The sequence below is a fragment of the Amphibalanus amphitrite genome, unplaced genomic scaffold (assembly GCF_019059575.1).
Source record: "Amphibalanus amphitrite isolate SeventyFive unplaced genomic scaffold, NRLGWU_Aamphi_draft 001335F_arrow, whole genome shotgun sequence".
NCBI classification, from domain to species: domain Eukaryota; kingdom Metazoa; phylum Arthropoda; class Thecostraca; order Balanomorpha; family Balanidae; genus Amphibalanus; species Amphibalanus amphitrite.
Window position 1 is genome coordinate 102462 of NW_024882828.1, and position 25237 is coordinate 127698.

Here is a 25237-nt window from a genome sequence, read left to right on the forward strand (position 1 = left end):
CAAGAAATAAATGATGTAGACATCATGTTTACCACACTTTGTGAATGGAGAAGCCAGCCTACTATTCACATACCAAAGTCACCACTCAGCACAATTCAATCAAGGGGGCGCTTGAATGAGAGTAAAGGCATCGACTTGCAAACAGTTGGTGGTATCAGAAACCGGTCTGGGGCGGCTACTGGCTGGACAGGCCAAGACGTGATGCCTGGAGTGCCAAAGCGGCCCTGTACCGGCTTCGACCATCGTCTGGATGAGTCCGGCGGTGTCACTGTCACTGCCGGGTCATTAGAGATGCGTGCGGCGCGACGGGTGGCGGCCGCACCCCGCCCCTTTCGTCCTGACGTCTGACGGCAGAGGCCAACTGGAGGACAGCAGCGCCAACACTGCATCCGGCTCGGATAGTCCACCTGCAAAGGGACAAGAGCGGAGGGCAACGAACAGAGACAAATGGAAATGGGTAGAGACGGGTAGAGACGGACAGATACGGACGGAGACGAATGGAGCCAGAGAGAGACGGGCAGAGACGGCAGAGACGGCAGAGACGGACGGAGACGAATAGAGACGGACAGAGACGGATAGTGACAGAGACAGACAAAGACGGATAGAGACAGAGAAAGAGTAAAGACAGACAAAAAGGACAAGGAGGGTTGGAGACAGATACATTGATACAGATACAGAAAGAAACATGCAGAGACGTACAGAAACGTACAGAGACGGACAGAGACAGATAGAGACAAGCAGATAAAGACAGAGACAGAAAGAGACGGACAGAGGTAGCTAGATTAATATCGACGGAGACGGAAGAAATGACCAGACAGAAAAAGAGCGTTTTACTATGTGGATGGTGCAGCAAGAACATTTCAAAGCCATTATACACAAAACCTCCTAAACATTGCATTGTAAACAGTGTTGTTTTCATCTTTTTCTCACGTTTTTCTTCAATATCTCCAAAACGACGAGAGATAATGTGCAATCATCTTCTGGCTTTTTCTTGAAGCTAAGCACGGTACATTCCCTGACATTTTCAAGTTAATAACTGCATAGTGCACAAGTGGCGGCTCCAGGGTTTACTTTGGAATCTTTCACCTGAGATCTCTCGTAATGCGAACATATGTAGGAACGTACAGATTCAGTAGTACCTACTTGGTCCTTTTCCTCTTTTTTGGAGCAATTTTGTGGGACCCTAACAACATATTCCTATGACCAGTGGGCCTATATGTATTTGCTATGCAAAGCAAACATTGTCACTTGGACGATCTAAGGCATCTAAAACAGTGCAGTTCTGAGATAGATAGTACGTTGGTTTGAAGTTAATTTTATTTTATTCGTATTTTATACCTTTATTTTATTCGTAAGCATTGCTTCTTTGATAAAATTATAAGTCACGCGCTTGAAAATAAAAGCAAAACTGAATGTGCATCAGCGATTATCTCAGGCGGCCAAAAAGAAAAACGTGGTATTTGTATGTTGTTTTGAATCAATTTATTGCTGTGTTAGGTGTGTTATGAATAGCACTCGGTAATGCAATGAAATTTGCGCCAGTTCTTGCATTGAACTGCAAGAAACATTGCAGAGATGCGATTGCAAGTGTTCAATATTACTGGGCAGTGGGCATAGTCATTGACTATTGATACATACATTTTTGCTCCCCAATTTTTCTTCTTTATTTTAACTTCCTTCCATAAATCCGTCCGCGTTATCTTCCTTGGATGCGCCTATATGGTATTCAAAAGACTTATTGTTTATTGTTTATTGTACTTATTGTGTGTTGCCTCTGTTGCTTGCCTTGCTGCCAGAAATGTTTTTGCAAATATGATTAGAGCAGTGCATCCACCAACTTGCCGCCCTGGTGCTGCTTATACTGTTTTCCCTGAACACTTACCGCCATCGAAGGTACAATTTTGGAGAACGCTGCTTATCTCCATGTTCAATGTGATAGCTTCTTAGGCAGTAGACGGTACATACTTGCCTACACTGCCATTATGTCTGCGCGACTGATTGTATCACCTTAACCAGATTAATTAGCCTGTATTTACAGCGGTCGGTATTTGCATAAGGAGACTGTTGCAGCAGACAACACCCAGCACCGGGCTTAGGGCCGGGCAGTATGGAGATGACCCCCTCGGCCCTGGTCAGCTCGTCTCCCCGAGGATGAGCCCAAACTCCGCCCCCGTCCCCGAGCTCAGCCCGCTCATTGGTCCGTCGACCGTGCATGGTATGGTGCACGTATAAAAACGCTGGCGCATGACCCCCTGCAAGTGCTGCGTCCGGTGCAGCCTCTCGGATCTGGCACCAATTTGGATATCATGCAACAGGTGAGCCAAGTGACCCTTGTCAGACGGCTCAAGTGAACAAGTGACATTGTGCGAAAGCAGCGTGAAGCGTTAGATTCTACCCAGAAAAGCCGTGAGCATGTGAAACATACACATTTTGCTTATCCTCACAAGATATACATTGTCATGAGGGGCATAACCATTGGTTATTGATATATTTTGCTCCTCAATTTTTATTTCTTTAGTTGCTCCGTGTTTTCATAGTTAAGAAAAAGAAAGAACTTTTTCATTAGCTACTTACTAGCATATTATAGCAACTTTTAATCCTCTTCGAACCCATTGGTTCTCTAAATATCGAGGCCGAGGAGAGAGGTTGGTACGATTTCACTTCGCAGTCCCGCCCCCAATAGAGCTAGAGCTTCGCGGAAAAAAAGAGGGTGTGCGCCGTTACGAGAGGCAGCGATCGGTACCCAATTTTAACCCTATTCCTGGCGGGGGGCCTCAGGAGCCCCCCTGAGGTTTTTTGGTTATTTCTCCCAAACGCTTTGAGCTAGGAAGCTCAAATTTTCTGAATTTTTCTAAAAGGCTTTTACGCAACATTTCTGAAAATTTTGAGTTGATCTGACCTCAGGTCAGGTCACCAGAGGCGGTTTGGTGACCCTACCTCAGAAAAGTTTGCAATCACGCCAGAGCTAGAGTTTTTGACCGATCAATTTCTTCTCTTCAGGCTTTAGTTAGGGTACCAGTATGTGCAATTTGTATATCTCAGAATTTTCATATCTGTGACCTGAGGTCAGGCCAGACTCGTGACCTTTACATCGCAAGCCTATGGGAAAATATTGAAACGCCTCCTGCTTCGTGTAAACGAATCAAAACCACCCAATTCTTTCAGTATTATGGAAGATTATCTCATCGGTGATGATCCTGGTGCCGCTAATTGACAGGGGCACCGGCAAAGGTCATCTGAGGTCATGTGACGTCATAAATCGTTTTTCTGTCAATAAATCACGACATGATGGTGCTAAAGACTTGTAAGTGGTACCAAACTGCTCGCCTGGTCAAGGCGCGTCGTTTGGTATGCGGCATGACCATACCCCACAACCTCATTGATGAATGACCTGACCTTGACCTCAGGTCAAATTTCAAATTGACCTGTGAAGGTCATCACATACTTATTTCGCATCGCCTCGGCGAGAGCAACAAAAAATGCATTGGTTACGGAGCGAGCGAAGCGAGCGGAGTCTTACGTAGAATAACGGAAATTTCTGAGTATGAGCGGCCTGCCGGCCGGCCGGCCGGCCGGCCGTGGTCACGCTTTTGCGAGGCTTATATCTCAGCAACCACTTGACCGATTTACATGCGGTAATTTTTGTGGGGTAGCTTCATTCCTTCTACCAAGTATTGGACTATTCCCGATGCATGTGGGTGACCCCTTATGCACGTGCCACGTGCAAAACGAAGAGGTGTCACTTTTGTAATTGTTGCAATATCTCGGTAACTACTTGGCCGATTGCGCTGAAAGTTGGCATAGAGGTAGGCACCCACTAGACACTGCATATCCATGTGCCAGAGTTGGGGTGCTGCTGCACGTGCGCACGTGCAGGGGTCGATTCCAGATCTCGAGAACGGCTGGACCGATGGCGCTCAAATTTGGTACATGGCTAGAGACCGGTTAGTAGGGTGCCGTGCAAAAGTCAGTTGGGACCCATTTTGCACGTGCGCACGTGCAGGGTGCCGCTTCCAGATCTCGAGAACGGCTGGGCCGATTGTGCTCAAATTTGGCACATCGCTAGAGACCGGTTAGTAGGGTGCCGTGCACAAGTCAGCTGGAGGTACCCCTCGAAATTTTGCACGTGCAAGGCTCACCCTCTCGCTCGCTCCGTTAGTCGCCCCAAAAGGCGTTATACTGGTTTTATGTCTCTATGTTTCTTAGTTTAAAAGTTATATAGGTAACTAATTCCAAAACATTTTATCGTTGATGACCTCGGCTGACATCAATATTGACCTGACCTGAAAATGTTTTTATGTAAAAGTTGTAGATCTTTAAACGACCTATCAAACGCCGTTCGCCGTTTGTCGCTGCGATGTGTAGTTTTTGAGATCTGAAGGGGGGCCGAATCGACCCCCCCCCCCGCCAGTTTCTTGTCCCGGCGGAGCCCGCCAGGAATAGGGTTAAGGTCTCCGCTGAATCGGTGAACTCTGAAGTCAGGTCAAGTACCCCAAGGCACGGGTTTTGTTCTTCGTAAAGAGGCTAGCCGAAAATAGTCACAGATCCGCGACATTGTCACCATCGTGTTTATTTTGCTAAGGCGCGTCAAATGGCATACTTTTTCGGATGAGGTCAACGTAAGGTGTTGACCTCTGGTCAAAGTAGGGTCAGAGCCACTTAGGTCACGAAGGAGGTCAAAGGAGGTTAAATCGCATATCATTCGACTCGGCAGGCCTTCCCAAGTCCACTCGTGGTACTTCCGACTCACCAGCTCAATTCGATAGAGGATTGTTGGGGAAAAACTCTTATGACCCTAGTGACGTCATAAATTGCATCACGTAAGGTCAACGATGCAAAAGTGAAGCATCTTACCTTGCAAGTAATGCTGAAATCACGATTGGCTATGTGTTTGAGCTAGGTTTAGATATTTCCGTCGCAAGAAAATAAAAATTTTAATGCTTCCCCATTGACTTATAATAAAAGAGGTCACGTGAACGACCTGACCTCACGTGATCTTAATGAAAAATCCGAGATGTGCAAGTTGTGAGACTTCTGTATGATAATAGGTCCTGGAAGCTTTTTCTTCTTGTGAAGGCTTCTCTGGCACCAGTGGCGGATCCTGGGGGGGTCCACGGGGTCATGACCCCCCCCCCAAAGGTCTGAGAGGGTCATTTGACCCCCCCAAAAGCCGAAGACCTAAATGCGTTATAGACGCCGTCTTACGTGCTCAAAATCACCTGTCAAACACTTCTGAGCTAATACCTTTGTTTTTCTGGATCGTGTTGCGTGAAAAGGCGTATTGAAGGCCAGAATCTTACTCGTTTTTGTCTCAACCGTGCAAGCACCAGGGGATGATCCAGGAAAACTCCAAGGGGATGGTCATGAATTTAATTCCTGGTGCCCCTACCTATACCCAAAATTAAAAAAAAAACTCAACGGATTTCGGCCACACACCACTCTGAAAGGGAGACCCTCAGTAGAGAGGAAGCCCTCTGTAGAGAGGAGGCCTTCTGTAGTTGAGAGGCCCTGTGAAAACAGGAGGCCCGCAGGAGAGAGGTGGTCCTCTCTAGAGAGGAGATCCCCTCTGTGTTTTGACAAGTGTTTTTGCAAATTTTTCGCGGCGCTTCGCGCCGCCGATTCATGTACCTACAGGTCAATACGAAATCGTGACTGTAATTACACCGATTACACCAACCAACCGTGTCAAATTGAATCAGAATTCATATGTGTACTGTGAAGGAACTCCGGCATGTACTGCCATGCTAAAAGGGTGGTAAAATTTGTGTTTTGGAGCTGTGTTTTGACAAATGCTTTTGAAAATTTTCTCGGCGCTTCGCGCCGCCGATTCATACACCAATCAATAAGAGAGATCGTAACTGTAATAACACCAACCGTGTCAAATTGAGTCGGAATTCATATGTGTACTGTGAAGGAACTCCGGCTTGTACTAGCATGCTAAAAGGGTTGTAATATTTGTGTTTTAGAGCTGTGTTTTGACATTTTTTTTTGCAAATTTTTGCGGCGCTTCGCGCCGCCGATTCATACACAGGTCAATAAGAGAGAGCGTGACCGTATGCTACTAATGCATTAGGCTAAAAGTGAGGTAACTATGTCTACTTCTGGGTTTTTAAGTCGGTCGATCCGCCCCTCCCCCCCCCTCCAGTACAAAATCCCCGTGGCGACGCCCCTGTATAGGTGGGTTTCACTAACTAAAAGTACTGAGCCGAGTGACTTAGATCAAATGTCATTTGATCTCGAGATACTCGCTCCCTACCCCCCCCCCCCCCCCGGTCGTCAGAATTCATCCATCAGACCCGGCATGTCGGCCGACTTGTGACCCCTCCCCCCCCCAAAAAAAAGTTCCCCTAGATCCGCCCTTGTCTGGCACTGGGGGCGTTGAGAAATTGCGACATTTTAAGATCGTGCAGAGTTTCACTTATGACGGCATAGGTCAATGACCTGACTTGAAAAGGCAGTTGAGGTACCAAGACCCGACTTGGACCAAAAGTCAGGCATGCCAAGTGTCAGCTCCCTATCACCAGCGCGCTCTGAGCTATCGCGAAAAAAAATGTGGGGCGTCACCCCTATCGGCGGGCGAGGGTTAAGACAAGAATTAAGGCAACAGTAGTGTTCAATATAATCAAGATCAACAGACACACTGAACCCTTGCTTTTATAGATACCGTTAATCAAGGACGGTTTAAGTGAAACCAGCCATTTTGCAAAGGTGTTTAGGTAGGCAGCCATACCAATATTTATAAGCATGAGGCTTTTTATACGTGCTCATGACTCTTCACCACGTAAATCATTATCCAGAAAGGTACAGGCCACCGCTAAAGTAATGTAGGGTTTTACCAATCTCAACGGTTGGCTTTGACTGGCGATTGTTTAATGCGGAGTGATCGAAAAGAAGATGTCAATAGCTAAAGTTGCAGCTGCAAGGGTGACGATACATATAAGCTACATTCAAAGTTTCATTGTAGTCTGGCTAATCGTTCCTAAGCTTCAGAAGCAGAACATACCCATGACTGAAACCACACATTACTTCTGCTGTGGACTGTACAATACATATGAGAATCTTCCATGGGCTCTCTTTTCACGCAGGGCTTTGAAATATAAACAAAATCCATCTAATACACAACGCCTGCATGCAAAAAATCTGTTTTCTGCAAAAGCTTATCGGCCATCTAAAACCATACTTTAATTGCAATATCCAGATAAGTCACAGAAACGGCTCATTTCTGAGACAGATTGCAAGTAAATAGCCCACGTTTACTGCGCTTTATCTTGGAAAACCCAGATATGTTTGCAGTTGTGAGACTGACAGCAGGGTAAGATATATGTTTGATACTGATCTTTACAGCTACAGATGGGGTTTGGCTATGCATTGACAATCCGTGTCGTGACAGCGGTAGCCTCTGACGTCGGGCGAGGGGTGGGGTTTAGACGTGATATGTGGAAACAAACCAGATAGTATCTGAGGTGGCTGTAGGAGTTTCCACAGCTGCCGTATGCAATACTGCCTCTATTTTACTCTGTAACCGCGATGCGTCTGAGGATTGTCCACTCAGGTCAAGCGAGGAATGAGCTGGAGGTTTGGAAGAGGAGAGGTTTGTGTGTGTCAGATGCGCCAGGGGAACTTAATGTAATAATCATAAACCGCAACATATGCCTTATTGTTAGGACAATAAGATCATAGAGACAGAAATAGACAACAAAAAATGTATGACATGTCATTGCCAACGCAGACAAAAGACCATGTCTGTCTGAAGCACCCTCGAGGTCGGGTATACGGGGTAGCAAACAATCGAATGGCCTAAATTCCGGCTATGTGATAGCTAAACCGATGCACAGTGGGGATTTTTCCGATCTAGCGCCTATTAATTCAAAAAATCTTTTTTGGGTTTTTGTTTATTTTATGTGTCAGTGGGGCTAAGAAATGTCTGAATTTTTCATATATGGCATTGTTTTATCTGTATGTCCACAGCAAGACTAGGAAAAATGCGCCTAAAGTTCACACTCATGCGTGATTACTCAATGGGCTCAGTAAGGACCGAAAGTATGGCTCAATTTCATTGTCCTGTCCTGTTGGTTTTATTCTTGCGAGTTCTTAAAGTTGCATATCTCCTGAAAGGCACCTATATTAGGAATGGAATGGCAAACAGAAAGTATGCCACAACCTTACTAAGGTCACAAAAATGCCATTTACAAAAAACCCTTACAGAAACCATATTGAAGGAATGGTATTCTAGATAAATGTAGGAAATCAACAATGTTTTCCACACTTTTCCACTCCGAAACATATCCTATCGAATTTGCCACTTTCTCCTGCACAAGACAACGCCTAGTTTGGCTGCCGGAACTTGCCTGAACACGGAATATTCGCATTAGAGTATCTTAATACCCCACTCTAGGAGCGCTAGGGCAAACAGCACGATATAGGTATGTTCCAGACATGGGCGAATAATTTTACTTCCTGACTTATATGATGCATATTTTCTGAGACACATTCATGAGGAATAGGATGACAGGCGTAAATAATACATACCGCAACCTTATTAACCCTAGCACTAGTGGGGAGGGGGAGGGGGAAGGGGTCGGATAAACCCCATGGTTTTCCGCAAATCACTCGCGCAAAAAGCAGCCGATCGCGACGAAACTTTCGTTGCCCTCGAGATCATCAATTTTACATCTAACCTAAAAATTTCATGACTCTGACCCAACTGACCTTTGACCTGTGGCATATTTCTCGAGACCATGTTTGGCCGGAATCGCGATTCGGCGTATGTCAGCTCACATTATCCGCGGTTTCCAGTCTTTTTGTGGTTTTAAACGTTCAAATATGTGAAATGATGCTGGTGCCATGCATTATGGTGGGTGTCAAGGTCACGTGAAGGTCAGGTCAAGGTCATTGACCTTTGATGACATTGGTTCACTTTTTCGAGTTTTACTTGCTTGTAGGGTAGTTTTTGGTGTTGATTTCGAATTTAGCAACCATTTGAATATTTACGAAGTAGTTCTGGTGCCTTCGTACCATGTTACGAAGCTGTCAGTAGTAGGTGACACCTATTATGGATGGCCGGCAGGACGTCTACTGGCTGACCTGACCTGACCCGACCTGGCTTAAATGCATGAAGACATCGTCTGTGATCAAAACTAACATGAAATTCGTGATCAGCACCCCAAAATACCCCGTAACATCCTAACTTTACGAAGTTCCAAGAGGTCTCGATTTTCCATCTTTAGTTGGGTCATTGACTTGACTTGGAAAGTCAACTAGTGACCTTGGACTTTGAAATTGGATATATTCGGCCTCATCTCGTCATAGACAGCACGCTTGATTTTTCCGCGAAGCTCTAGCTTGATCAGGGGCCAAACGGCTGAGCCGGGGGTCCAATTGACCCCCCTATACTATGTTGATTATGCACATTTACAGGTAATACTCTCACCAGAACACACCAGCCAACATCTGTGCACAATCTGGCTACAATACTACCTATGGTTTGCCCTCTACGAATAAATACGTGCTAGATCGGAAAAATCCCCACTGTGCGATGGACTGATAGTTGTGCATAGCTTCATTTTTGTCCGACATTGGACATCAGTATCGCATTTCCGCTGTCACAGCCCGTTCAGGAAATTCCACAGGAGTCTGAGTCTGGACCTGAGTCTGAGTCTGAGTCTGAGTCTGAGCCCGTGTTCTCCGCGACAGGTCCTGGTGCTGCTGGTCGTAACGGCCGCCCTCGGATGGGCCCGACCGGCACCCCAAGATGCCGTGTCTGACCCGGGCAGCCTGCAGGTAAATACAGTTGATGTGCTCGTAGACTTAGGAAGTGGGCTAACATATCTCTTCAAGGACATCCCGCGTTAACCCGGATTCAAGGATATCTTTCATTTTTAGAACCCTTGTTCACCAAATGCTCGGCAATTGAACAACCAAATATATGCTTGTGACATGAATGAAATATTTTCTATTTCGCACAATGTCCTTTCATAAAAAATCGAAGCTTCACCATGCCATCAACGTAACGATAGACTTGATAGCTTGCTGACGCTCATTACCCTAATTCCGTACAGCCGTACGAGTATCAGTACGATGTGAACGTTCCGGAGACGGGCGACCAGAAGTCACACACGGAACAGCGGGACGACGCAGGAGTAGTGGTCGGCAACTTCCAGGTGGTCGACCCCAACGGCGACCTCCGCAAGCTGTTCTACCGCGTCGAGGGCAACAGCGGCTTTGTCATCACCGACCAGCAGGTGATGGTCGGCTTCGCGCCTCCTCCGCCCGACCCTTCGACGTACAGCGGGCGACGGTCGGCGGACGGTGACCTCTCCCAGGGAGGTGTCAGCGGAGGAGAGGCTGGCTCCGCTTCTGGAGGAGGTGCCGGAGCCGGTCAGGGTGGTCTGTTCTTCGACCAGTCCTCGGCTGGCGGCGCTGGGCAGTTCGGTGACGATAGGTCGAGCCAGGGACTGCTGGATGGTAGTAATTCGGCTGGAGCCGGCAGCCGGTTCGGAGACGACGCCGGCAGCCTCCAGGCAGGATTTGGTGACGGAGATAGCGAGGTGATCGTGGCGTCCGACGGTTTCTCGTCAAGCAATTCCCAGTTCACATCGAGCGATGGTGGAGTCATCTTTTTAGATGGTGGAAGTTCCTCAGAAGGAGGCAGTGGCAGTGATTCAGAGGGAGATTCCCTCGGAGGAAGCTCTTCTGAAGGCGGCTCTTCAGCGGAAGGCTCTGCGTCTTCATCAGGAGCAGGCGGTGGTGCTTCGGGATCCGGGTCAGCTGGAGGTTCGATTGGACCCATCACCTCCCAGGTCAGTGAATGCATAGCGGTGTGGCCAGATGGCAGCTTATAATGAAACAACACGTAGGCCAAGCTGGCATTTATGGTCCAATTAAACAGAAACAGGTCGTTAAATTCGTAGATTTATGTCAGGGTTACCTTATTAGGCGCGCGTAGTGACTTTATTTAGCGGTAATTTCATCGGATTCAGTAGTTAATCGGCCTGTGAGTTCGCTCGAAAGCAGATCAGAGCTATAAACGTCGCCTCATGTAAACCGGCCGATCCTTCACAACGATTACAGCCCGTCACTTTGTCCTACTAATGCAAGTAACAACAATTGTCGTGAAGAGCCGTTAAGTTGTAAGCACATCATTCTAACCTTGTGTTATTTTCCACAGGCCGCCAAGCCAGCAGAGTTTAAGCCCTTCGAGTTCCACGGCCCCGCCTTCACGTTCAGCATCCAGCGGACGGAGCCAAACCGCTTCGAGGTGAAGGAGAAAATCATCGGCCACGCCGTGGAGTTCAACACGCACGGCGGTCGGACCCGGCGGTCGGCCGGTCATCTGCCCTGAGGTCGAAATGGGCGCCAGAAGACGCCACTATATCTGTGATGTGCGAGGTCAGGCCCGTGCTGGGCAGCCCCCGGGCCGTGCGATGAGCGAGGGTGAGGCTGTCTGGAGCTGTCTGGACCTGCGGGAGCTGTGTTGGAGAGTAGGTTGGGGTGAGAGGCATAAATTGTGTGATTTCGTCTGTAAAGGAAGAAGTGCTGGCGCCTGGCGTAATACTCACCCGATGGTGCTCGAAGATTTTTGTCACGGGTGATCGGTGTGTGAAAGAAGGAACTTGCATGTCACGAGTGTAACTGACGGAGAAAGACTGAGCATCCTGGCTTGAGTTGTGATCATTTGAGTGTTCTGGGAGGATTAGCGAGCTTTGGGGTGTGTATTTTTGCTTCTGATAAAATGTCATCATGTATGGTGCAAGAACGTTACAAAGTGGAACGGCTATCATTGGAGATCGATTCTCGTTCATAATAACATCCGAACTCATGCGTGTGTTACTCGTCCAGCGTTTCTCAGAATATTTACCATTCAAAAGGTAGTTCGCACTAGAGCATCACTTCATGATCTTTCATCTAATTTAGTCAGGAATGAGTGTGGTTGATCGTGATTGTCTTACAATGTATGGTTATTGCAAAAAGTGCTGTTTCTGGAATGTTTTCATGAATACATGCATTATCTACTACCGTTTCCTTTTCATGGCAGCCGATTAGGCACCATGCATTGCTTTACCCGAACTACATTTTTTTCTTTTTGCCTGTCATGAACTACATACATTCATCGTCAGAGCTATCCGCGATCACCCTTCGGCTTTTGCAGTCTGTAAGTCTTCGTTCTTGATCCCAACAATTCGACATGTTATCTACATATGTGACCTAAGTATTTTCTTCTGCGACCGCTATTGTCATCTGCGACCTATATGTACTTGTACATGTTGGGTTACTATGTGTTGTAACTGAGATGAAAGATCTAACAAACTTAATGCTGTAAACTATTTTAGAATACATACCACATATTTTCTTAGGCAACATAACATTTCTGTCTCTTTCTTGTACACTTTCCATAATCTATTCCAATAGAACAAAGTCAATTCCGTTCTCATTCCGCTTTGTAAATGTTTGAGAACTTAGGCGTCCTTTATGAAAGGAAACTAACAGCAATACGCTAAAACAACATTCATTATTGTTAAAACGATCTTTATCACTATTTGTTTTATTTTGGCCAAAAATCGATTATCTCATTTTCAAATATTTGACCTCTTTTTCCATGGATAGCTGCCGCCGATAGTCCTTGGAAGTGAATGAAAGTGAGCGGGCCGATGTCGCCATCCCGCAGTGACCGGAGGAGCGGCCGTGTTCGATCCTCCTCGCCGCTACCGAGGTGGTCTTATGACGTCACTTAGGCTGAGTTACCGACCACCTGTGACGTCACCTGCTGGCTGAATTGTCGGCTGGCTCCGTCACCAGTCACTGCAGCAGGAATACAAACAACGGCTGCAGCCTCTTGTAAATATCAACCGTGCATTGTGTGGAAATGAGATCTTTGCAATGACTTTGCCATGAAATTGAAAGCTATTATGATACCGATAAAAATAAACTATAAATATGATAATAAAACAAATAGGTAATATAAATAAACACTTTTGAAATAGCTGATGGGTGTGACAGGCACCTATGAATGATAGCTTTGTGCTTACTGCTTATATAAAACAAAATGGTCAGGCAACAAAAATGTCAAGAAAATTTTGTTTTTAGACCCCTTTTAGACATGAGAGCAAGGCTATCATCTTGTCACAAACATAAGCATAATGCTCAAAATAGCTTTTCAAGCCATCATAGCTGGCATGTGTGCTGAAACTACGCGTGACCGACAGTTTTAGCACGGAGTAGATAGTCTACGACATTTATTACGACATATATGTCGCATACTATATATTCCGTGGTTTTAGGCATAGACAATTGGTGGAATTAGAAGAAACGCAAAAGTCCTTCGACTGCCACGGCTCTAAAATTGGGCTGTGTCGAAAAACCTGCCTTGGAAAATGATCAGACCTATGTGCATTCTGAACTGAGCCCTTCATCTTTCATTTGGCAACTTTCCGCTGATACATAAAAGCCGTTTTCACGACAGCCATCTGGTACACATTTGGTGCACATCTGTGGTACAGATTAGGTGCAGATCTGGTCAAATCAGGTTCAGTGTGTCTCTTAGCATCTAGGGTTGCACTAATTGCTTATATGCTTGCTTTGCCATATCAATTCATAAAATGAAGATATTTGCTGTAAAAGAAATTAGGTGCAGATTTGGTCAAATCAGGTGCATTCGCCGGATAGCCCGTCGTGAAAACGGTTAAAGAGGACTTAATAACAGGTAAAGATTTGGAAGAGGTTGGCACACTCCCGCTCAGTCGAAGCTATATTTGATGAAATTTGCCGAGTGCTCTCAAGAGAAACATTGTTTTATGAGCATTGCAAACATCCGATGAACATCGGAGGAACACTGCGAGGAACGTGACGATTTTTGATTGTCACGTTGATTGGATTGATGAACTACTGTTCGAATATTTGCCAAGGAAATATAATGTTCACCTTTAACTGCGAGTTAAATAATAATCCAGGAAAATGTTATTTGAAAATAAACTATTGAGGTCACTTTGGTAGACAACCACGGCAAGATCTGTTTCACTTTGATCTGATCGCAGTTTGCTCTGCGACTTTTGGTATGTTCCACCACGGCTCGTGAGGAACAAAACTAGTTTATTTCGCATCTGTTCAGTGCCTCGTAGTGTGTGACGTGCAGTGTGCACTATGCACTGTGCAGGCTCGAGAGCCACCGCTGGTGGGCAGCGCCATCTACCACTCCGCCGGTAGCGCCATCGGGCGGGAGGAGCCTTCGACAGCTCTCCGGCAACGACAGAGGCCAGTTAGCATTTAGTTACGATTGCAATTGCAATACGAATGCATTCAGTGTATTTTATTAGCATTGGTTGAAAAACTCTTGAAGTTTGTCAATGAAATTCCGTCAAGACTGCATTCAACGTAACTACATTTATGTGTCAATGACTATGGAATGAAAAATGGAATGAATTTTTTTTTTTTGCCAACAAGGGAGGAGTGATAGGCTTGTTGGTTAGAAAAAAAAATAATTCAGTAGTTTCAATCACACTCGTTTCTGTATGCCGATAAAATGCATGGGAGAAGTTCATTGCAATATGCAAAGACATAACAGCTATACCATAAGTATAAAAGCAAGTGATAGGAAATCCGTTAAAGTTCTGTTACATCTCGTACCGTCTCGTCCCACCAGCCCCTCCTCTACTGTCCCGTCCCACTCTGTTCCATCCTGTTCCGTCTCGTCTTATCCCATCTCATCCCTCTCATCCCGTCCAGTCCCGTCCCAACATTGCCTCCCAACATCGTCCCGTCCCTCTCCGCTTGCCCGGTCCCGTCCTGTCTCATCTCATCCTATCCCATAGCATCCTGCCCCGTCCCGTCCCGTGTCATCCCATTCCGTCTAATGCCTTCCTTTCCATCCCATCTTGCCTTGTCCCTCCCCGCCCGTCACCCCACGTCCCCTCCGTCCTTCCCCGCCAGCCCCGTCCCGTCAGCCGTCCCGTCCCATCCCGTCCCGTCTCGTCTCGTCCCGTCCCGTCCCGTCTCGTCCCGTCGCGGGGCGGCCGATCCCCGTCTGCTCCGCGCGGCCCGTGGATGTCACCGGATCCCTGCAGCGTCTCATTAGAAGGCGGCGCGGTGCGGCTGACCTTTTGACAGTGGCCAGAGCCGGCTGGCCAGCGAGGTCACCCCTCCCCCCTCTGCCCCCTCCCCCTCCCCCGGGATGCCGGAGCCCTGGATACTGGACAGTGGACGCGGAGCACAGACCGACGGCCCTTCGGCCGAGCGGTGTTGGGTGACAGTTCACAGGGATCAGAGACCAGGGATAAATGACCACTGACTCTGATCATCACCACTGATCACTGACTACTGACCACTGATCATTGGCAACTGATCATTGACCACTGACTGACTGACCACCAATGACATCAATGAAAAAAGTCAATGAACGCCGATCAAAGATTAGTCAATTCGGACCAGTCAAATTTGGCAACCAACGGGCTTACATACGTCAAGTTATAGGCGGTAGGCAAACAAGCGACATCACGCTTGTCAAATAACTACGTGATTAATGCATTGCTAATTTGTTGGAACAACGACACCAATCATCACATGCTAATTACTCTGACAAACCGCACTGGCCTCGCTCATGCTGAGCATATCCGAGCAGCAACGTCTCCAAATCGTATCCTCGTTTGTCTCCACCACTCGGTAAGTACCTCTCCACTTCTGTCTCTATAATCGCCATCAACTCGTCTCTATAATGAAAAAAAAATGAAATATGACATCCGCACTGCTCCATTTCAGTCTTCATCTGTATCGTGCCTATGTCTCCTCTATCGTCTCTACGTCCCTCATTCTATTATTCTCTTCATCCATCCGTCTCTCCACGCCGTTTTTCCGTCCTTCTGTCGTTACATCTATCCGTCTCAGTCTCTCCATCTCTCCGTCTCTCCAACTATCCCTTCTTCCCTCTCTCCTCTCTCCATCTCCGACTCCATCTCCGCCAGAGACAGACTGAGCTGGTCTGTCTGTCGGCTCGTAAAGGCCGGAGGGGCAGGTGGCCGCGGCTGGCGACTCCGATTTATGACCCTGGGAGCGCCGGCTGCTGGCGCCGGCCGATGTCGTCGACCCCATTGTTCTTGTTGCCAGCGCTGCGCCTCTCTGGGAAGGGTCGACCTATCGTGTCAGCTGCCACCTACCAGCTGCACCGAGGTCAGGATTCCGTCGGACAGCTCTGGGAAGGCAGTGGTGGCAGACAGGTTGGGTTCATCCTTTGTGATTTCCTTCTAGCCGGACCGTCCCGTGAGAAGGGCCCCGGGAAGTGATGCTTTGCTGACAGGTAGACTGTACCGCAGTGCTTCCGTGTACTGCGGTGCAGCATGCGCCTTTCTCACGCATGCTGCCGCCTAAAAATAGCAATTTCTGCCAGGCAAGAGTAAGCCTGGACCAGCTACCCATCGCATTTTTTTATATAAATTTAGCCCGAATGTTTGAAGGGACGGATTCACAGAGCCGGAGCCTACGCTAAGCGGAGCTTGTGCCCTTGAGTCCCCGACCCCCAGGCCCCACCGTTCGATCGCGCAATTCCAGGTAACGGGAGAATTTAGAAGCCGGAAAATCGAGTAAAAAGCATGTTATTGAAAATCATCCATGGAGAATTGTTCTTCAAACACATATTCTGCTATTAGAGGTCATTAATGCCAGGCCAGATCACAGAGGTCAGGTCACTGTGGGTCACAATATTGAAGTGCCGTGTGATACATATTTTAAGGTCCATTTTACATGACAAATGCGATTATGTGGGTTAACCCGCGCGGGGCTGGGGTCTCCAGCCGAACGCGCGGGGCTGGGGGGGGGGTAAATTTTACCCCCCTGTTATCTCCCGAACTAATGGTCCGATTTGGAAAATTCAAACGCCAATCGAAAGCTCTCATCACGAACTACTAAAAACATGTACTTAATTTAAAGTTTGAGGTCAAGGTCAAGGTCAGGTCAAGGGTACAAATTGCAAGTTTCTACAGTATCGGCCTTGCACCGTAGTTGCCGAAGAATGGAGTCATGGACTGAGACTGATCGCCCAAAACGTATTCTTAGGCTACCAAGACAATATTCGTTGCATACAATATCATTCAGAGGTCAAGGTCAAGGTCAGGTCAGGTCAGGTCAGGTCACCAAAAAACAAAATATAGAAAAGGGCATGTGCGACACATGTTTTATGGGTCATTTTACTCATAGAATTCAATAGGCACACTCAATAAGTGATATGGACCACCTCTGGATGAATTTCAGGTCGAGGTCAGGTCAAGGTCAGGTCAAGTGAGGTCAAATTTTGAAGTTGGTTGTTAAGGCCTAAAAAGGTGTCTATCTGATGCAGTTTTTCACGGCGAATCGAATGGTGCTATTTTTGTTTCCGTACGAGGTCTAGAACTTCCAAAAAAGTCATTTTTCAAAAAATTTGTGTGTCGTGACGTCATAAAATTTTGAATAACTCCCACATTTTTGAACCGATTCTTCTAAAATTTGGTATGTAGGTGCACATAGACCACTTCTCTGACATGTATTCCGGTTTTTTCGATAGACTCAAAATTTTGGATTTTATAATGTTTTTCCCAAAAAAGTCAGTTTTTTGAAAAAAATTAGGCCAAAATCCAAAATTTTCAAAAAACCGAGATAGCCATTTGATAGACAAAGTAAAATTACGTATAACCTTTTTTGTTACGTCTTGATTCCTTTAAAAATGAAGATGTTAGCGGCGTTTGAACTTCTGCCGTTTTTGAGGCGAAAATGGCGAACATGACGTCACTAAAACGTCAATTTCTCAAAAAATTTCCGACGGATTTCGCTCAAATTTTCAGGGAACGTGTCAAATTGATGTAAGAAAAGGTACTGAAAGTTTGGCGGCGCTGCGCGCCGCCGTTTTTCAGATATCGCAAAAATTCGCGAGGGGGGGTAAAATTTACCCCCCCAGCCCCGCGCGGGTTAAGCAGCCTTTGGGGGCAAGTTAGTTGACGTTCTGGTGAAGGTCAAGATCAGGTCAAATTACGTCAAATTTAAAAGTTGATAGATATGCATAAATGGGTAATAATTTGATGCAGCTCGTCACGGGGAGTCTAATGGTGGTCGTTGTTTTGCGCTACGTGGTCTAGAATTGCTAAACACTGAGTCTGGAAATTTGACGCCAATGCCATCAATTCTGAACAGTTTTTTCCCTAAGTCTATAACTTGGTCAAAAAAGAGGTAGGGGAGAGCGGGGCCAGTTGAACCACTTTTTATATATTGACATGCACAGCGAGACCTAGTTGTCATATCGAAAAATGCACAATGCCATGAAAAAATATGCTCTTTTGGCTTTATTTTAAGATATGTAAAATTATGTTTCAAACATATTTTGCTGCCAAACGCATGCTTATAAAACAGCTCTACGCCCGTTTCAAATGACCCCGATGCGAGGGTCAATTGAACCAGCCCATGGGGTCAATTGCACCTATCCTTAACAATGGGACGTTTTCCTCTTTAAGGCCACTTTCTTAGGGAGATATTTTGTCCGGTTTACTTTTCCAAATGCTACATTCAATAGGTCGTTGGAAAGCTAAAAGTGCAAAGTTCCTCATAATAGGTGACATAAAGCACATAGACTATGGTAAAATGGGCGGATGAGAAAAATGAGAAATATCTCAGGCTATAGTGTGCTTGCTTTCAAGCAAAAGGCTGGAGAAAAAGGGGTCAAAAATTGAGCTCTATTAAACTACTATTTCCAAGGGCGCGGGAACTACTTTCCGACTGGGGGGGCACACCATAATAGAGATCAACCTAGGGTACCCCCAAATCTAGTTTTCTCACCGGTTTTAGGCCACTTAATTTTCACCCCTCGGCTTTTTAAACAAAAAAAGAAAACATTTGCAAAAAAGTGTGGTATTCCGTCTCAAAGCTGTGGGGGCACCGCCCCCACGGCCCCAGAGTTGGGGGGGCAAGCTGCCCCCACTGCCCCCCCCCCCCGGCTCCCGCGCCTATGACTATTTCAGTTTAAAAGCTCATTTCAAAGGTGGACTATTTCCTTTAATATTTACAGCCCCTGAACAATAACCATTGCAAAGGTCACCGGGGTCCATTGAAACGGCCTGTGGCCCTGTTTCAACTGACCCTCAGAGAAGCGTTTCAATTGACCCCATCCGCTCCCGCCATCTCGCACGCGCCGTAAAGCACATGTCAAACGAGCTGGAGGGATGGCATCATGCTGAATGAAGGGCCAAATAAGGCGTTATTCCGGAGCCAGGAGTTCTTCTTTCAGCAAACAAAGGTATATGAGATATCACAAAATATTCATAAGAACGATTTCTCCCAAACGCCCCTCAAAAACACAAAAACAAGTGTCAAATCAAAATTACCGTCCGTTTGCCGCTCAAACGCCGTTGACAAAGGAAGTGGTCGAGCGCGGATGCGCAGTGGTGTCGGCAACGCCATATGTTGCATACTGTTGAAAATAAAGCCATGTTTCATCTGACCCCGTGTTTCAACTGGCCCCGCTCTCCCCTATCGATCCTAAATCTAATATGTGGAAAGAGGGCGGTAAGCACTGTCATATCTATTCGTTTTTTTTCAAAACTCGAAAAACTTTTTGGATTTTTTTGGCTACTATATAGAAAAACACTTCTTTGATTTTTGGGGGTCAAAATTCAAATGTCTTAAAGTCCGAGATAGCATTTGTATGGCCTTGGTTATTATATACCTTTTATATCTTGAACATTTTCCTGTAGCTTTAAAGCTGTAGGCGTGGCAGCTCCTCTCGCGAAACCTTGTTTTTAGGTCGAAAATGGCAGAACATGACGTCATTCTGACGTCATTTCAGACAAACCTATCATAGCCTTGGAAACAATTTTGGCCGCAATGTGTAAAATTGATGCCCGGAGGGGTCTTAAAAGTTTGGTGATGATGGCCGCAGTTTAGGAGATATCTACGGAAAAGGACAGGGGCCGTTTCGCCCCCTCCCCCCCCCAACGGTCCTCGGGTAGTTAGGCGTGTCACGAGAAATCTGATGGTTCACTTTGACATTTGTTAAGGGGTCATAGATCAGCCAAAAAGTGAGCTATAAATTAAACTTTGTCAAGCTCGTTCAGTTTTTTTTTGGGGGGGGGGGTTCATTGTAAAGGTCCCGCGTATTTGCAGCTATGTATTTGATATGAATAAACCGATCAAAGGAAACCGAACACGTTACATTTAATTTTTTGCCGTATGCATAGGTATTAGGTATGTTTGGTATGATTGCTGTTTTTTTTTAATTATCAGGCATTATCCCAAAACTAGCAGTTTAGAATGTGGCGAAAAAAATACATCTGTTGAAAATGTGAGATTGAAGCTTGTCAAATTCACTCATTTACAAAAATAAAATGTTAAAATCGTCACAATGATTGAGTTGTAGCCAGCATCTATGTCGCCCACTTCACTTCAACGTGGTTCGCACGCTGAGGAGGCTCAACTCAGCTTCCCATTCATTGCTGAGCTGTTCAGCTGAATTCATTGACGGCGCACCATATCGGTCCTTGTTTACCGGTTATCCCAAACAGAGAGACGAGGACTCCCTCGGCGCGGCGTCCTCCCCTCTTCCCGCGCTGGAGAGAGGAACACGCTTCCTCCCTCTCCAAACCTGACACGCCATGGCCATTCTGATAAGCAAATCGCACAATGCAACTACAAACACTGGAGTGTATACAGCTGGCCTGTTTATAATTGTATAACTGCTCAAATAAACATTTGTACGTTAAGGGCTAAACAGTGTTTCACTCTATGTATGATCAGTCGGCGAATGCGCTGCGAGAGGACGGAACGGTGTGCGCGCCGCGGCCCGCTGTGCCGCCTGAACTCGGGACAGTGCGTGTGAGAGCGACTCGCAGCGGAGATCGGAACGGGAGCGCACCAGGTAAGTGCGATTAGCGAGGCTCCTCCCCGCGCCTGCGGCAGTCGGCGCAGCCGCCCTCCCTCTGACGCCAGTATCCCGATTCCAAGATGGCGGCGGCGTGCGGTCAGCGGCGCGCCCCGCCCCGAGCGAGCCGAGACGGAGCTCGGGGCGGGGTGGGAGGCCTCCGTTTCCGGGCCCCTGCCAGTGGCGGAGGCAGCCAGCACCGCTACTAGGCACTGCCCTCCCCCCCCCCCCCCCGGAGGTTACCGGACCGGGGTGGCGGGGCACGACTGACTGGCCGTGTGCCAGGGGCCAGGGGCCCACAGACCACATCCTATCGCCTATTGAGCTGCATAGAGCTTCCCAAGCTCCGGCACGTCTAATGCACAGGCGTATCAAAGGGGGTTTGAAAGCATTTGCGTCTCCCGCAGCGTTTAGAATGGGCGAAATTTCATCGTTTTCTTCGCTTTAGAAGAATGTGTGACCAAGCTTTAATAAAAAGTTTCCTTTCTGCTGCGTACCAACGCACAGAGAAACGAAATCCAAGGACCTTTTTGTGAACATTGGATAGCTTACTGAGAAGTGAGAGGACAGTATGTCTCACTCACAGCGTACTCCTTATTTTGGATTCACCAGAGCAATGATCCAACCAAGCTCCGGTACACATCAGAACAAACAACAAAATAAGACAAGCGTTTTGCTTTTGTGAATCCCTGTTGTTGTTAACCCGCGCCCTGATGGGGGGGGGCATTTTGGCCCCCCCTGTGGTTTTTCTTAAATAGCGAGAAAACGGCGGCGCGCAGCGCCGCCAAATTTTGGGTACCTTACAGGGCATCAATTTGACACCTTCACACAAAATTTCAAGTCACAGGTCACCTCAGGTCAGGAGTTATTGAGGTCAAACTGAGGTCATGTTCGTGTAAAAATGAGCAAAAAACATGATATCTTGAAACGCTCACCAATTCTACAGTTAACAAGCAATTTTAAAGTTCTTTATGTGGTTGTGTAGGAAAAAGACGGCGCTACAAAACTGCTATCTCGGATTTTCGAAATTTTGGGATTTTGACCCCCGAAAATCAAATAAATTGATTTTTTTTTAGAAAAACTCAAAAAATTTCCAAAAATTTTTAGAAATTCGAAAAAAACGGAATATATGTGATAGTCCCTGCGCTCTTCGATATACATACCAACTTTTAGATCGATACCTCTTTTTTTGGCCAAGTTATAGCGAAAAAAAACTGTTAAAAATTGATGACGTCAAATTTTTGAACTCAATTTTTAGCAATTCTAGACCTCGTAGCGCAACACGGAGACCACCATTGAACTCCCCGTGACGAGCTGCATCGAATCGATACCCATTTTATGCAAAAATATCAACTTTGAAATTTGACCTAATTTGACCTGACCTTGACCTGACCTTGACCTGACCTTGACCAAAACGTGACCTAAGCTGGCCCTAAAGTCTGTCTGACCCACATAATCGCATTTGTCATGTAAAATGGAGCATAAAACATGTATCACACGACACTTTCATATTGTGACCCTCCCCCCCCCCCCCAGTGACCTGACCTCTGTGACCTGACCTGGTATCAGTGACCTCAAATAGCAAAATATGTGTTTGAAGAACATTTCCCCATCGATGATTTTCAATGAAATGCATTTTACACGATTTTACAGCGCATTTCTTGAAATGCCTGTAAACGGTGAAAATTCGACCTTTGACCTGACCTGTGACGTCATCGGTTTGACCGAGGTCAATGAAATTGGGTCACAAGGTAGTTCCCCGTTGGGGCTATCCAACACCGTTTACCGCTTGTCGCTATGTTGCGTGGTTCTCGAGATCTGAGGAGGGGGGGGGCAAAATGCCCCCCCCCCATCAGACCGCGTTGCTCGGCAGACCCCATCTGGGCACGGGTGAAATCTTGTGAAGTTTTAGTTGCTGCGCAACAGCAATATGGTAATATTGATGTGCTTTGGATGTTGTGTTGTTTTTTATGCTGACGTTTCGGGCTAAGGCGCATTGGAGCCCAGACATCGCAGTTTTTGGATGAATGTCAAGAGTTCCAAAACATTTGTTATTGATAAGCGTTTACGAGGCAACTATTGTGTTTGTTAAAACATAAGGCGCCCTCCCATTTCTTCTTGTAACACCACATTTTAAAATCTGGACATTTATGTGTCGAAGATAAGCTGAGGAAGGCTGAAAAAATATAATATTCGAAATTGCCACATCAAAGTGGCAACTAAGGGCTAAATGTAACATATTACACTTTAAAATATTGAAGCCATTTCTCTTACAATCACTGATTATATGTCTTGGGGGAAATATGACCAATATTTCATCTTTATTTTGCCACATCTAATATAGTTCAGAGACAACTCAAACTTTTGTATTGCGTTATTTTGACAGTTCATTGTATGCTGTATGATATGAAAACATTTCGAAAAGCTTTACTGGTGTTTCAGTTCCAAGATTGCAGCAATTGTTACTGTCTATGAGCCTTCAGTACCGGGATTTTTTGTAAGAGTTAGATATCCCATCTGGGATGACATTTATATTACCTTATGGCATCCAGAGGCTCCTGCATGTCTCGGTGTAGCTTCCGGTAATTTAACTGCAATGATAGCACCTTCAGTGCCAGACATACCTAGTTTGTAATTTTTTGCATTTATATCCCGCTCAAAAACACACAAAATCCAAAAATATTTCACGCTAAGTGACTTTTGACTGTTGAACGGACCTTCCAAAAAACGTCTTGAACACCTTTTCCTCCCCATTTTGTCATTCTTGTACCATTAAAACCACTTAATTAATTTTTGCATAGCAAAAGTAAGCATGCCCTATTCTTACAGTGATTATCCCACTTTTACATTAATTGGCACATAGATAACATGAATACATGATTCATGTTATATATGGTTTGTATTATCCTAGTGATTAGCCCATTGGAGTTGAGATAGCCAAAGTGGGGTCCCTGGTTTCCAATTACCGGCTTGTGCACACGCAATATCGAAAAATGCCTTAGTTCGGAAATGTTTCCGGCTTGTGCACACGCAACATAGAAAAATGCCTTAATTGGGAAATGATTAACTTTCCAGTCTGCAGCACTTGAGTTCCAAGGGGCCATCGCATGCCCCTTTTGACTTTATGACGTCAGCGCAGATTAAGCGATTTTTGAAACTCTTACTCAAACCTTAGTCGAAGCATAAAGTTATGCATAAAAACCAAGCACAATAAGCGTGCGATATCTGCCGCACTTCGCGGGATTTAAAACAATTATCTTTAAATCGGAACTATTTAATTTTAAAGTCTGCAACACTCGAAGTTCAAGGACATAGTGCATAATTTTGATAACTTATACTGGGTGGAATAGTCACTTCAAAGTTCAAATCCCATCAAGGTCTGAAAATCTAGCTTCTTACAAGCGAGGTATGACAGTTTATGCGCTCTTTAATAGCAAAATGAAATTCACCGAAATGCGCATCACTTTTTACCGCATATTTATATGGCCTGGGTGGCGCAAATTTTACCAAATCTGTCACGCCTGCCCGGCACCGAGCTGACGGAGCCGAGTGACGGCGGCGGCAGCAGTCGGGGTTTACGGGCGAGACGCGGGCCGACGGCCGCTCCGACCGACTCGGAAACGACGGCTTCGGCCGGACTTGGGAACTAATGTCCGTAGCTGTTCGTAGGAAACATTCGGAATTATGTATCATTAACAATGTTGGCAATTAGAAAGACACGGAACAAATAGTGCATGGACGCGTTTCGATTATTAAATCTTCATCAGCATGACATAATCACAGAGAAAACAAGATATAGCACACAAACATTCGAGCTCGTCACAGTGCAATCGTCTTGATTTTAAAAATTCATGCATATGACATATTCACTACTAATCCACCTGTAGGAGAATATCCACGAAAAAATGATAGCAAAATAGATCACTGACATACATATGACACATGGATAACAACAAATTTATACAGAACGATCATGAACAAGTAGGTACTTATACAAACTAATGACGCGTCTTCTTTAAACTATACATCGCCGCTGGTTTTGCCCATTTCATCGAACCCACCCTAATATTAATCGTTTCGTTCATTGCTATAAATGCCGCCTCTGTCGCCTTCCGATTGTCTTTGTTTTTACATAATGCTATAATTTCCGCCCCGCCCCATCTTGGTAAATGATGTGTTTTCTGAGCATGAATTACTACCGCGCTATGTTCTGCGTTGTTTCGCATGTCCCGCTTATGTTCCTTTAATCTAACGTCTAAGCCCCTCCCGGTTTCCCCTATATATGATTTGTCACAAGAACCACAAGGAATCTTATACACTAAACTTTTTTCTTCTCCATTTCTTTTTGTGTGGTTTTTCAGTATATCCCCTACCTTT

The 25237-nt window shown here is 46.0% G+C and overlaps 2 protein-coding genes across 2 annotated transcripts in view; both read left to right on the forward strand.

The window, feature by feature from the left end:
• The first annotated feature begins 2259 nt into the window (after positions 1 to 2259).
• LOC122372250 (loricrin-like) lies at positions 2260 to 12014 on the forward strand. Its single transcript, XM_043349197.1, has 4 exons — positions 2260 to 2315; positions 9694 to 9780; positions 10059 to 10799; positions 11168 to 12014. The coding sequence occupies exons 1-4, from the start codon at positions 2307 to 2309 to the stop codon at positions 11339 to 11341; spliced, it is 1011 nt and encodes a 336-aa protein (XP_043205132.1). The 5' UTR covers positions 2260 to 2306; the 3' UTR covers positions 11342 to 12014.
• An 8706-nt stretch (positions 12015 to 20720) lies between these two features.
• The window catches only part of LOC122372249, a 56803-nt gene continuing 52286 nt past the window's right edge, over positions 20721 to 25237 (forward strand). Inside the window, exon 1 of the transcript XR_006254838.1 lies at positions 20721 to 20857. The gene's annotated coding sequence lies outside the window, so the exon portion shown is untranslated. The remainder of the gene's footprint in view (positions 20858 to 25237) is intronic.